General features: G+C 43.0%; 1 protein-coding gene across 3 annotated transcripts in view; it reads left to right on the forward strand.

Moving 5' to 3' along the window:
- NR6A1 (nuclear receptor subfamily 6 group A member 1) overlaps positions 1-13,710 on the forward strand; it is a 202,487-nt gene that overhangs the window by 165,654 nt on the left and 23,123 nt on the right. For all 3 annotated transcript variants that reach the window (XM_074330999.2, XM_074331000.2, XM_088793420.1), the window contains 2 exons: positions 1,425-1,667; positions 11,882-11,937. In XM_074330999.2, coding sequence (XP_074187100.2) covers positions 1,425-1,667; positions 11,882-11,937 — 299 coding nt within the window. The remainder of the gene's footprint in view (positions 1-1,424; positions 1,668-11,881; positions 11,938-13,710) is intronic.

Genomic DNA, 13,710 nt, shown 5'->3' on the forward strand with positions numbered 1-13,710 from the left:
TCTGCTTCTAGCACTGGGAAGGTGGGAGGGGTCGGCTAGGCTCCATGCCTAAGCCTTCTGTTGTCTGCTTGGCAGTGAGGGCTTAAACCTCCATTTTCAGCCTTTTTCCCTCAGGCGGGACTGTGGGCCATAAGGGGAGCGCTAGCAATCCGAATTCTTCCTTCTATGGCTGGGGTAGCTGCGGAATGCAGGGAGCTTGGAGCTCCGAGCTAGGTCTGCATCCTGCGCGGGCAGCCCACATCTCCACACATCCCACTTCCCTCCTCCCTCTCTCACCAGTTTGCCCATCTTTAGATGATTTCAGTTGCACGTCTCTTCGTCCTGCCTGTCTGCTGTGCAGGGAGTCCTTTATGGAGTTATAGCTGTTCAATTTGTTGTAAATTCCAGGGGAGATTTCAAGAGGCTCACCTCCTGCCGCCGTTTCTATGACGTCATCCTAAACCAAAATCATCTCTCTAATTCTAAGGATAATTAACCATGATAACTTGCCTATTATATCTTGGCTTTAAGCCTGCAGTTCTAAAACTTTGAGTTTTCAGAGTAAGGCTCAAAAGTGAGGCGTAAATCTCTGGTTTCTTGCCTTGGCCTATGATCAAAACCTGTTCTGGAGGTTGCACCTATTAGCAAGGTCTGACATCACAGTTCACTTCACCGTGGCATTTTTTTGTCATGTGCCTATTTTGGGGCACTTTCTTGGTTCCAAGTTAGTGGAATTTCAGGGAAGAGGAAGTGGAGAGGTATATTCCAGCCTGAATTTCCTCTTTTATTAACTTGTTTGTTGCTAGGCAGTGATTTCCTTAACTATGGGGATCATGATGCTTTATTTCTGAATACAAGGTACCTAGGACAGAGCCTGGACACAGAGGAGGTGTTTTGCTAGAATGGAATTTCCACCAGGGACTTTTATTCACTGTTGTATCTGTGCCATGCAATAGTGCCTAGAATAGGATAGTTGCTGAATACATATCTGTTGGATGGATGGATGGTTTGGCTGGACATGGGTAAAGGTTCTTCACTTGTTGACAAGTACAGTTACCATTTATCGGGTGTACACCATGTGCTAGGCACTTAAATACATTTTCAGCCCACCTTCCCACCAAGTAGAAATGATGAGCTGTGGCTGAGGAAGCTAAGGGAGAGGGAGGTGTCAAAGCTACTGCCCAGGTTTCTGACTTGAATACTGGTCCACGTGGTGACGAAATCCAGGGGGAGGAGCATGAGTCTTTTTTCCCAATAGTCTATGTTTGCAGTACCTGCAGGTAGACGCAGGGGTCTGTTCCAAGGACAAGGGCTCTAAAGATACCCCGTTTGCCAGGCATCCTGAGAGGGTGATGTTGTTGATCTACCCAGGGTGGGGTTGCTTGTTCCAGAACTGCAGGCTTCACGCCTTTCTTTCCACGGTCTTCTAACGTGAATGTGTTCAGTTTCTGTTCCAGATGACCGGGCTGAACAACGCACCTGTCTCATTTGCGGGGACCGCGCCACCGGCTTGCATTATGGAATCATCTCCTGTGAGGGCTGCAAAGGGTTTTTCAAGCGCAGCATTTGCAACAAGCGGGTCTATCGGTGCAGCCGTGACAAGAACTGTGTCATGTCTCGGAAGCAGAGGAACAGGTGCCAGTACTGCCGCCTGCTCAAATGCCTCCAGATGGGGATGAACCGGAAGGGTGAGTGGTGCCCGCAGCTCTACTGCCCACCCGTCCCCCATCGTGTCACTGTTAGTGTCAGCTCTTCATTCCCAAGCCTGCAGCAGATGCTAGGCCTTGTACTGTGTACTCATGAGCCCAAAAATGAATCTGGCACAGTTCCTGCCTGCAGGGGTCTCCCCGACGAGGTGGGGAGAAAGACTGGTGACATGTTAAGGATTCTGTGAGAATGAATCCACAGGCTCCATGTGGCAAGACCCCAATTAACAATCAAGTCCTGACGGATTAATATACTCGACCAGTTCTTCTCTCAGGGCATGATGACGGGAAGTAGGCATTTTAGATGAAAAGGCAGGAAGGCAGTAGGTTCCCTGAATGTGATACCATTTTGTTTGCTAGAATCATGGCATTTGCAGAGGCTAGGACATGCCCAGAAATCTGCGTCCAGGTTGGTGAAGAATTTGGGATTTATTGGGAAGCTTTTCAAGAACCATTAGCCTGAAATGACGTGAATAAACATATTCTAAGAGGATTAACCCAAAAGGAGCTTTAAAGAATGGATTGGGATGGTGAAGCAGAAAAGGCACTGAGAAAGTTTTTAGGAGAGTCCAAAGGAAGTTGTGAAGGAAGGGTCTGAAGGAGGAGAAGGGAATGTGATGGCGCAGATGTGGGAGAAGCTCACCTGGTAGGAGCTGGTGACATCCTGGATATTGGGCAGCACCAGACCTTGAAGATTTGGATTAACAGTAATGGCCCTACCAGGAAAAACAGTCAGGCAAAATGTTGGCTTTGGCAATGCTGAGTTTGCCGTCCCTGAGAAGGACACACAGAGAAGTCCACAGAGGAAACTGGATATGATCAGAACTGAGGTGAATAGTCCTGCCTATAAGTAGAAGTTTGTGGAGCTGTTGGCATAACGGTGGTCAAGTTTTGTTAGTAGTAGGTAGAAGTCACCCAAAGAGCAAACTTGCATACAGAAGAGAAGAGGGCCAATGTCAGAACTCGAGGAGTCAGTGTGGCATAGAAATTAGTTAGTAATGTTGCAACAAATATGTATCGTGCCAGGTGGGTACTAGACTACAAGGCGATCACTGCATAAACTATATACAAGTCTAACCACTATGCTGTCCACCTAAATGACTATAAAATAATATTGAATGTCAACTACAACTGAAAAGAAATAATGTAAAAATAACACATTCGTTAAAATTGAACTCTAGGAGTATTTTCATGAATGGTACAGAGTAGGGCAGTGTAGTTCAGCAGAGAGCATAGAGGTTGGTGAGAGACTAGCTCTGTGACCTTGGGCAGTTTGCTTTATGTCTCTGATGCTCAATTATCTTACCTTTAAAAGGGTATGATAAATACTTACCTTTCAGAGTTCTCTAGAGGATTAAATATAACGATGTATATAAAATGCCCAGCAAGGTATTGGGAGTTCACAGTAGTATGCAGGGGTGGGGGTTAGTCAGATTTCATGAACTGTTCAAATTGGTTTGTATTTAGCATTAATGAATAGAGACATCCAGATAGATTCCAGACTGGTTTTTTATTGTATGCGTGATAAGAATCTTTTGAAAACTTGCCCATTATGAAGAAAGGTAAAAGAGGTAATGGCAGAGCACTGAGATGAACTTAAGTCATCTATAATTCATAATACTAATATTTATTGAGCACTGGGTGTACCAGCAGCTGGCAGGCACTTTCTGTGCCTGATCTCATTAACCACACACAGCGCCCTGTGACTAACCAGCACACTCAGTTTACAGATGTAGCCTAGGGAGGAAAAGTGACACACTAGTAGTTAGTTTAGTGGTGGTTATGTTGATAGTTAATCATTATTAAATTGTAATTCGCTTTTAATCAAGCAGTTTGTAATCATACCACAATCCTATGGACAGCATGCTGCTTCACATGCCTACCGTACGTACGGCGTAGCTGTTTGCATGTTGGAATCCCCTCTTGTTTACTGGATGAAGAAATGGCAGGGCGTTTAAACTGTTACCAACTTTGTCCCTGGTCTATATTTCTAACCTCGTCTTCTGTCCAGAACGTACTTACTGTGCTTTAAGCATGCCTTGCACTGTCCTGCCTGTGCTCGTGTTTTTTCCTCTACCTAGAAATCCTGTCCCTTTACAGACATCTCTCCCAGTCACCAATACGGTACAAGTAATGTCTTAAAGAGAGATTCTGATCATCTACTCACCTTCGTCTGATTTGGGATTGTCCTCTAGTTTTTTTGTCTCCCTTTGTTGCCTCACTGTGAATATTTTATCGCAGCATAATTTGGGTTGCGTTCTTGACGACTCTGATGACTCATCCTGCTTCTTCAGCTGGAGTGTGAGATTCTGAGGTTTCCAGCCAAACTCCCCTATTTCAGCTTAACCTCGTAACCTCTATAACCATAACCTGGAGAAGATGACACGGGGTATGAGGGTGGGAGCTGCCTTCCTAGGCCCACGTGCGTGCAGAGCAGGCAGGCTCAGCTGCCTCGTGAAGGCTGTCTCTCAGATAGAAGCCCTGCCACCTCCTGGTTGGTGCTGGGAAAGCGGAATTAAAATTACAGCTGCCTTTGGAATATTTGGGGGTGATGGAACTGTTCTGCGTGGAACTGGGGTTTCCACACATAATTTTATGCATTTGTCAAAACCTATAGAACTATGCACCACAAAAGAAGTGAATTTTATTGTATATAAATGTTTTTAAAAAGAAACCAGTATAAGGGAAAACACTAGAATGCAGACTGACAAATGAATCTAACTGATATTATAAACAAAACACGTAGCCACACTGAAGGCAGTGGAAAGAAAGGAGCTGACCTTGAAAAACAGTGTTTTGACTGTATACTGTGAGGCTGAAGACAAAAAGAACTGTCTACAAAAAAGCACCCTAGTTTGTAAATTTGTTTCTCTCAGGGTTATGGGTTAGGAATTCTGTCGCTAATTTGTTGGTATACTAGGGTTGAACAAACTATATTATAGATAATGATAGTCAGGTTTCTCATATCAGAGAAAGAAGTCATAACTCAGGAAAAGGGAAGGCTGGATTTGATTCAGAGGTATTAATATGGGCTCATGTTTAGATAGATAAATAGAAAATACAGATATGTGTGTATATACATGAGTTGGTCTACATATTTTCTAGCTCTGGCTATTGAGAGGGCTAGAAGCAGTGATACCTCACTAGTGCCCAGATCTTGGTTTCTAAATATCAATAAGAGGAATTAGGGCTCCTTGGAGAACTGATTGGTCCTAGAGCTAATGCAAGGAAAATGTAAGATGAGCCTGGAGCATCTTGTACCAGAAAGAGCTATATATTAAAAAAAAAAAAAAAAAAAAAAAGGAAAGGGTGGGGAGAGGAAGCAAATCAAAAGGGCATAGTAGCCAACCTGAAAAAGCTTCCAGTCGTCAACGTTGGAATAACTTAAGCAACAAAATAATATATTCGTTTATAATCTAAAGACTAAAATATCCATGAGTTCACACTGACAGAACTAATGGACTAAGTAAACAGAAGAGTAAGAATTCTTCCTTAATGAATTCTAATTAACAAATGTAGAAAGTCAGTATTAGAAGACCAGTTATAATTGCTGCAGGCATACTAAAATAAGAGAGTGCAGGTTTCAACAGAAACAGAATGTTTGCATAGTCTCTGAATATTTAGTCATTACAGAGGGAAAAATGGTTTCAGTAGAGAATTCTGACAGATACCGCTTAGCCAAGCAATCGAGGTCAATATCACCAGTGTGTTTACAGTGACATCATGTAGCCCTGATGCTAAGGACACACGCACGCACGGACAGATTCATTCCCAATCTAATCTTGAGAAAATAGATATGCCCAAATTGAGAGAAATTATTCAAAATAACTTACAATCTATAAAACACTCCAAAAGTGTCCAGGTCACGAAAGACAAGGAGAGACTAAGAAACTGTCCCAGATTGGAGGAGACTATGGAGACATGACAGCTACATATAATGTGGGATCCTGGGTTGGATTCTGGAACAGAAAAAGGACATCAGTGGAACTGGGGAAAACCGAATAAAGTCTGTACTTTGGTTAATAGTGTTGTACCAAAGTTCATTTCTTACTTTTGATGAATATTCTATGGTTATGTAAGGTGTTAACAGAAGGTATAGAGTATATGGGAATTCTCTATATTAGTTTTGCAACTCTTGTATAAGTCCAAGTATTTCAAAATTTTAAAACTTAACTGTTAAAAAAATGCAGCTGCCATGTATGAGCCAGCTGCATCTCTGGATGTAGATGTCTTTTCAGACCTGGAAGTTGGCTGTTCAGGAAATTAGTTAGAAAGACGATGACAGAGATTTAAACGGGGGTAGTGAGTGGTGGCTGGGTCCTGTCTGTCCCTCCCCAGTGCTACCTCTGATCCTAAACACATACTCCTCACCCAGTTTTCAGGATGAAGTCGGGCTCCACAGAATGATTTTCAAGGCCCTTCAGACTGTGGCACCAGCCACCTCTTCCCTTCCCTTTTCCCTCTGCTGCTCCCCACACACAATGCACTTTCCATCCAGCTCTCCAAAAACTGAACAATGCTTCTTGTTTTGGGGGCTTTGCATGTGTGATCTCATCTTCCTGGAATATTCTATTCGCTCTTCTTTACCTTACTATATATACTTGTCTTTTGAGGCTGTTTTTATTTGTTACGTCCTCTAAAAAGCCTACTCTGACACACCCTCCCCCCACACCAGATGACCCCCAGTGCTGCCACAGCCCTGTTTTGCACTCTGCCATCGTCCTGATCACCTTGTGCAGTCTTAGTTTACCTGTCTGTTCCCGCCATTGTTAGAGAATGAGCCCCTCAAGGGCCATGACCAAGTCCTACTGTTCTGTGTCCCTCAGCAGATAACCCAGTTAAGGCAGGGTGCTTCCTGGAGTGATGGATTGACTGTGGTGCAGGGGGCAGGGCAGGAAGTGGGTGGAGGACATACAGCAGTCCCCACTTACCTGCAGGGGGTATGTTCTGAGACCGCCAGTGGATGCTTGAAACCGTGGATAGTACCGAACCCCATATATACTATGTTTTTTCTATACATACATGAACATACCTATGATAAAGTTTAATTTATAAATTAGGAATAGCAGTAAGAGACTAACAGTAACTACTAATAAAATGGAACAATTAAACAATATACCATGATAAAAGTTATATGAATGTGGTCTCTCTCTCCTCTCTCTCATAACTAAGATGACTATCAAGTGACTAGTAGGAGGGCAGTGTATACAGTTTGGCTCTGATAGACCAAGGGATGATTCACGTCCAGGAAGGTGCAAGATTTCATCACACTACTCAGAACGACGCGCAATTTAAAACTTATGAATTGTTTATTTCTGGAATTTTCCATTTACTGTTTTTGGACCGCAGTTGACCATGGGTAACTGAAACCGTGGAAAGCAAAACTACAGTTAAGGGGACTACTATATTGTTAAAATTATCAGAGGCAAGAGGAAGCTACACTGAGCCTCATGGAGGAATTCATGTCAATTAAGTAATTATGTGAAAAATGTTAAAATTCCCTTAATTTTGTGGTCTTGCTAGTGAACTCGTTGAAAAGTAAAAAGGTTTAGGAAAGCTTCTTGGAGGAGCCTCATGGTTGTAGAATGGCATTATGCGACCCTGTGGCATTGCCATTTCACTACCAGGATAAAAAGGGAGCAATGAGAAAACTCAGAGAGAATGTTTGAGCAAAACCTTGAAGGAAAAGAAGTTCAAGCTCCTCACAAACAAAGAGCTTGTAAAAGAAAGACTCCTCCTTCCCTCCCTCTTTCCTTCTCTCTCTCTCTCTCTCTCTCTCTCCCCCCCCCTTTCTCCCTCCCCACCTCCCTCTGTGTGTGTGTGTGTGTGTGTGTGTGTGTGTGTGTGTGAACTATTTGGGAGTAAGTTACATCATTCCCCTTTGCTTCTAACATAACCACAATACTCTAATCAAAATCTGGATATTTAACATGACTTAATACCACTATCTAATCAGCAGACCTTATTCAAATGTTACCAGTTTTTATCCCAGTATGCTTTATAGCAATTTATTCTAATCTAGGAGCCAATCCAGGATCACACATTACATTAGTTTTTATTTTTCTTTAATCTTATTTAATCTAAAGTGTTTTCTCAGACCATTTCGTCTTTAATAAAACATTGTCAGTTTTAAAGAAAACAAGTTATTTATTTTGTAGAATATCCCTCAGCTTGGGTTTGTCAGTTTCCTCATGATTAGATTCAGATTATGCATTTCTGGCAAGAATGCTATAAAAGTGATGTGTCCTCTCGATGCATCATATCAAGAGCACGTGGTGTAGAGTTGTCCCATTATTCGTCATGTTAACTTGAATTCCTTGGTTAAGGTGGTGTCATTTGGGTACGACGGTATTGCTGGATTTTTCCACTATAAAGTTTCATGCAGAGGCAAAACTGTAAAACAGCATGGCATGTTCAAGAACTGACAAATAGTTCTCTGTATGTACAGTATAACCTTTGTCGTGAGAGATGAGGATAGGGACCCCAGAGGAACCAGATCACTGGTCTTAAATGCACAGCAAGGGAGCTTGGACTGAGCCCTGAGACCAAAGGGAGCCACCCATGGGTTTGGGAAAGGGCTTTGGTGTAGTAGTTTTGTGTCTCACTCACCCCTCTGGTTTCTGGGTTTGGTTGGCTGCCCAGGCTTCCATGGGGAATGGTAGGTACATGAGTTCCAGAGCAGAAAAAATGTGTGCTTTTCTGAGCAGATAGAAAGAACTCTTAGGCTTGGACAATAGGTGCAGCAGAGCCATTCCTGTGATCTTGCTCCCAGAGCCTTTTGTTTTTGTTTTTTTCTTTTTAATCAATTCATTACCAGAAAGACTCTCATCCCTGCTGAAAAACTTGCTGTTCCTCAGTGTAGCATCAAGGGACAAGCGCAGCTTTAGAATCAGAAGACCCGAATTGAAACCCCAGCTCTGTCGGCTCTCTGAGTAACCTTGAACGAATCCCTTCATGTCTCTGAGCTTCAGTTTCTTCGTCTCTGAACTGCATAGGACAATAATAATGTGCCCCTTCCAAGGTTGTCATGAGGATCAAATGCACGAACACATATGTGAGCACGTTACAAGCTGTACACTGTGATCCGCATTTTTGTTGTAGCAGAGGCACTGTGACACGTTGTATTGTTTCCCATACTTCAGGCAGTCTCATGCCATCTTGACAGATTTTACCATCTCTGACTAAACCAGAATTATTGTTTACTTTATGTTCTTCTCGAAATCAGTTTTTAAAAATCCAGTTAATTTTCAAAGGGAATTTTTTATCACCTCAGTGAATGGGAAATCAATATTTTTTAATGCATGTTAAGATAAGTGTAGTATTAAGGGTTTATCTGTGCACCACCTAAAATTGTCTCTCCAGTGGGATGCACACACGATGGGAAATACTAGTAATAGAAGGAAGGCTGGTCTTCGTCTGATAGTCTGGGTTCCAACCCTGATCCTGCTGTTTAGTTTCTGTCACCTTAAGCAAAATACTTCCCTTCTCTGAACCTTAGATTCATCTATTCAATGGGAGTGATGCTAATACTTTTTTCATGGGTTTATTTTACCCAAGATAGTACCTTAACACATGGTGAACGTCCGTCATATACGAGGGTTAAAGGACAGCATGAGTTTTTAAATATCAAAACAACAAATTGGCAAGATGTAAACATTTAAGGTTTGTGGCCCTTTAAACAAAAAGGAAAGAATGTGGAATGTGGTCTCCCACCTCCAAGACCGTGAGAGTGAGATAGCAAGTGAAATATATTCAGTGTCGTATCTGCAAGTGATCTTTGTTCCACACCTGTGAGCTGAAGCAAAGACATGTGGGACGTCAGTGTTGGAAATAGAAGGGCCTGAAGACTGTCGTTGACCCTGGAACAACAGAGGGAATTTTAAGGCTATTTTAGAACTTGAAATTGGGTTGAAAGAGAGCTCCCAGAGAACAACCAGGCCTGCTTCTACCGTGTTTCCACAAAAATAAGACCTAACCGGAAAATAAGCCCAAGCATGATTTTTCAGGATGACATCCCCTGAACATAAGCACTAATGCAGCTTTTGGAGGAAAACTTAATGTAAGACCCAGTCTTATTTTCGGGGAAACACGGTAGCCCTAACATAGGCTGTGCATGTTTTTTTGTTTTGTTTTATTTTTTTATTGGAGAATGTTGGGGAACAGTGTGTTTCTTCAGGGCCCATCAGCTCCAAGTCGTTGTCCTTCAATCTAGTTGTGGAGGGCGCAGCTCCAAGTCCAGTCGCCATTTTCAATCTTAGTTGCAGGGGGCGCAACCCACCATCCCATGTGGGAATTGAACCGGCAACCTTGTTGTTGAGAGCTCACGCTCTAACCTACTGGCCGCCCCTCCGGAAGCTCAGCAGCAGCTCGTTGTCTTCAATCTAGTTGTGGAGGGTGCAGCTCACTAGTCCATGTGGGAATCAAACCAGCAGCCGTGTTGTTCAGAGTTTGCACTCTAACCAACTGAGCCATCCAGCCGCCCTCTGTGCATGTTTCTCACTCCAAATTCACAGCAGCCTTATAAAGCAGACCATGTTGCCTCCATTCCACAGATGAAGATACTAAGGCTGTAGCAAAGATGACAGTGGAAACTTGTTTTCATACCCCTGTGTTCAGAGAAAAGAGACTGGGGAGAAGGAAGGATTAGTTGCTGAGTACCTACGTTGTAAGTTATAAGCCAGGCTCTATGCTTGGTGCTTTAGCCATATTACTTTATATATAATCCTTACAATGCAATGCCCCCATAAGACAGGTTCCAGTAGCCCCTCTTTATTCTTCAGTAAATTTTATTTATTCTGAAGTTTTAGTCATTCAAAGATGTGAAGAAACTTGTCTGTAATTACACAGACCAAGCAGAAAGAAGATTTAGACCCAAGCTTGTCTAATTTTGAAGTGTATAATCTTCGAAGGATACCAGGAATGACGTCTGCTTTAAGGAAAATGATTTTCCTGTCAGCCTCTCAGTTACCACAGGAACTGAGTTTGGAGCCCTCACCTTCTGAGGCAACCAACCCTACCCCAAGGACTTTCTAATTCTTCATGTTAAATTTTTTTGAAGTAGGTCTGTTATAGCAAAGCTTGCTCTCACATGATGCCATCAGCTTATCCACTGTTTAGCCTCTTACCCCCCATAGTGGCCTCACTGATTTTTCACAACTGCTCACCTGACTTCATCTCTCTTCTGCGTTCCACCTTCTTATCCTCAGGCTCCTCTGCTCAAGTCCATGTGCTTGGCCGGGCATTCAAGGCTCTTTCTGTGAGCTGACCCCAGTTGGCTTCTCCAGCCTCATCTCTTGCTATTTCCCCACCCACTCCACACACACACGCACACACTCAACGTTTCAGCCAGATTGAACCACTCCATGCTTGCTTTCAGCTTTCAGCTTTTCTGTGTACTGTTCGCTCAGCCTGGAGCACGCGTTTCCTGCCTGCATAAATCCTGTTCATTCATTAAGAGTCAATTCAGAAGTTGTCTTCTCCAAAAAGCTTTGCCAGACATCAGAGCTTTTCTGTAACTGCAAATCAGGGGTTCCTTCTCTGTACCCCCATATTAAGTGGCTCCATAAACAATGAAGGTAATAATATTAGTAGTTGTTATTTTTGATGAGGCTGGTACTATTTTTAGAGGATGCTTTTTATACTTAGAAAATGCTAAATACTTCCTTTAGTTGAATCACCTGAGTGGAAAATCAGCTGCACAGGAACTCATTAGGCCGACTGCCTTTGCAGGGAGGAACCAATAAAGTCAAAATTCTGATTAAACAAACAAACAAACAAAACAAACCTATTCTCATCCTATAAATTGGACTCAAACTTAGACTGGAAATAAAAAGTATATAAGAAGGAAAATGTTCTTTCCATCCCTCTCCCTGAATTTACCAAAGCCGTCAGACACTTCATGCTGGTGGGGTGTTTGTGACTGTGGGACTATTAATAATGCTCTCAGCTTTGTGAGCATATTGAATGTATACAGTGTGTGTAGTGTGTACCCAGTGCCTTGGGGGCCCAGCAGTATCTGATGTTTGCGAGGTAGCCTGGAACGATGGAAGGAGTAGGTGCTTTGAATCCACACAGACATGTGTTTTTGTCTTGGCCTCACTGATAACCCCCTGTGCTTTTGGCCAAATAAGTTCTTCTTTTGTGCCTAGACTTGTGTGGGCGTGCTGCTGACTGTCTTGCCTTGTGTTTCCTTCCAGCAATCAGAGAAGACGGCATGCCGGGAGGCCGGAACAAGAGCATTGGGCCAGTCCAGGTGAGTTCTAGTCCTCACGTTGGGATCCATCCTGGAAGCCCAGGGTTCCAGCTGCTCCTGTAGCTCTTCACCTTGATCCTCTCATCTGCTGCTGGGCAGGGTGTGGGGGAGGGTATCTTTGCTTCCCTCCCTGTAAGACTGCCTTCTGGGGCCTGGGTATGAACGTGTTTTTGAAATCTTAATACATAAGGTAATGATTGGTTGAAGCTCTTCCTGTGATCAGTCCCTTGACCCTTCCTAGAGATTACACAAGAAGTGAACCCAATTCTGCTTCTAAACCATTCAGAGGATTCTTTATGTCAATTATTTAAGGTTGTAGATAAACAGAGTCTGGCAGAAATCAGCAAGATAGCTTTGCTATTCAGTGTCTCTAAAAATACATCAGCAGAAAGGATCGCCTTATTCGTAGAGCAGGGATGATAATATCCATTCTGTCCCACAAACACGACTGCTCTGTGCCAGCGCCCCTGTACCATGAACTCGGTCGAGTGCAAGACAGATACGGAAACAGACGTCAGAGTACAGTGAGCGATAACAGGATGCCCAGAAGGGAGGGGTTTCTCTTCTGTTTGGACTGGAGCCAAGGTTGGGGACTGAAGACACTCAGGGAAGGCTTTCTATTGAAGGTAAAGTTTGAACAGAGTCTTGAAGGAAGAACAGGAATTACAACTATATTGGGAATGAGGTGTGGAGCCAAACACCTTTTTTCCTGCTAGACAGGACAGAGTGTTAAAAGACCAGAAGATGAATCTCTAAGGAAGGATAAGGGGTTCCTTCAGTCACTAGGCACATGCGGTGGCGGGGCAGCAAGAACTTTATGAGGATAGTGAATTGGATCTGGTGATGACCCATCAGTTGAATCCCTCAGCACACTAGTGGATGGGGGCCGTGCCTCAGGAACTATTGGTGTGCAGGCAACCACTAAAAGCTTTTAAGTAGAGAGAGGGACATGGTCAGATTTGCATTTTAGAGCAATCATTCTAGCAGTGGAAATGGTTTGTGAGGAGCTGGGTAACGAACCGTAAAACTAGGGGCAGAGAAAAAGTTATAAAAGGGTTTTACAGAAGTCCAGGCAAGAGACATAAATAGTGGTTTTAATAGGGGGATGAGAGTACAGATTGAGGGGAAGGAATAGATTCAAGAGATCTTTAATAGGTAAAATTGATAGGATTTATCCAATTGAATGTGAGGGAATGAGAAAGAGGAATTCAGAGTTGTTTTGAGATATACCCTGCTGCTGGATGGGGGGTTCCTACCACATGAGCTTGGTACATACATGCTCTCAGTTGAGGTGTGGACGTGTGCTATGTTCATTCTCGTCTTTTAAATCAAACATTTTTAGTCATGTTATTCAAGTCATATATATCTTGCAAATTTAGTTTGTTCTACACTCATAGCTGCTCTTTGGTGGTTAAAAAAACAACATAAAATGAAATCTACATCCTTAACAATTGTTAAGTGTATAGAACGATATTAACTATATGCACATTTTTGTGCAGCAGATCTCTAGAACTTTTTCGTCTCGTGACTGAAATTTTATACCCAATGAACAACGACTCCCCATTTCCCCTCCCCCGGCCCTGGCAGCAACCATTCTACCTCCCCATTCTAAGAGTTTGACTACTTTGATACCTCACATACGTGGAATCACACAGTTTTGTCCTTCCATGACTGCCTTATTTCACTTGGCATAATGTCTTCAAGGTTCATCCAGTTGTAGCATATGACAATTCCTTCTTTGTTTAAGGCCAAGTAATACATAATATATATATA

The sequence above is a fragment of the Rhinolophus sinicus genome, chromosome 16 (genome assembly GCF_057876585.1).
Source record: "Rhinolophus sinicus isolate RSI-liver-muscle chromosome 16, RSI-T2T, whole genome shotgun sequence".
In the NCBI taxonomy this organism is placed as follows: domain Eukaryota; kingdom Metazoa; phylum Chordata; class Mammalia; order Chiroptera; family Rhinolophidae; genus Rhinolophus; species Rhinolophus sinicus.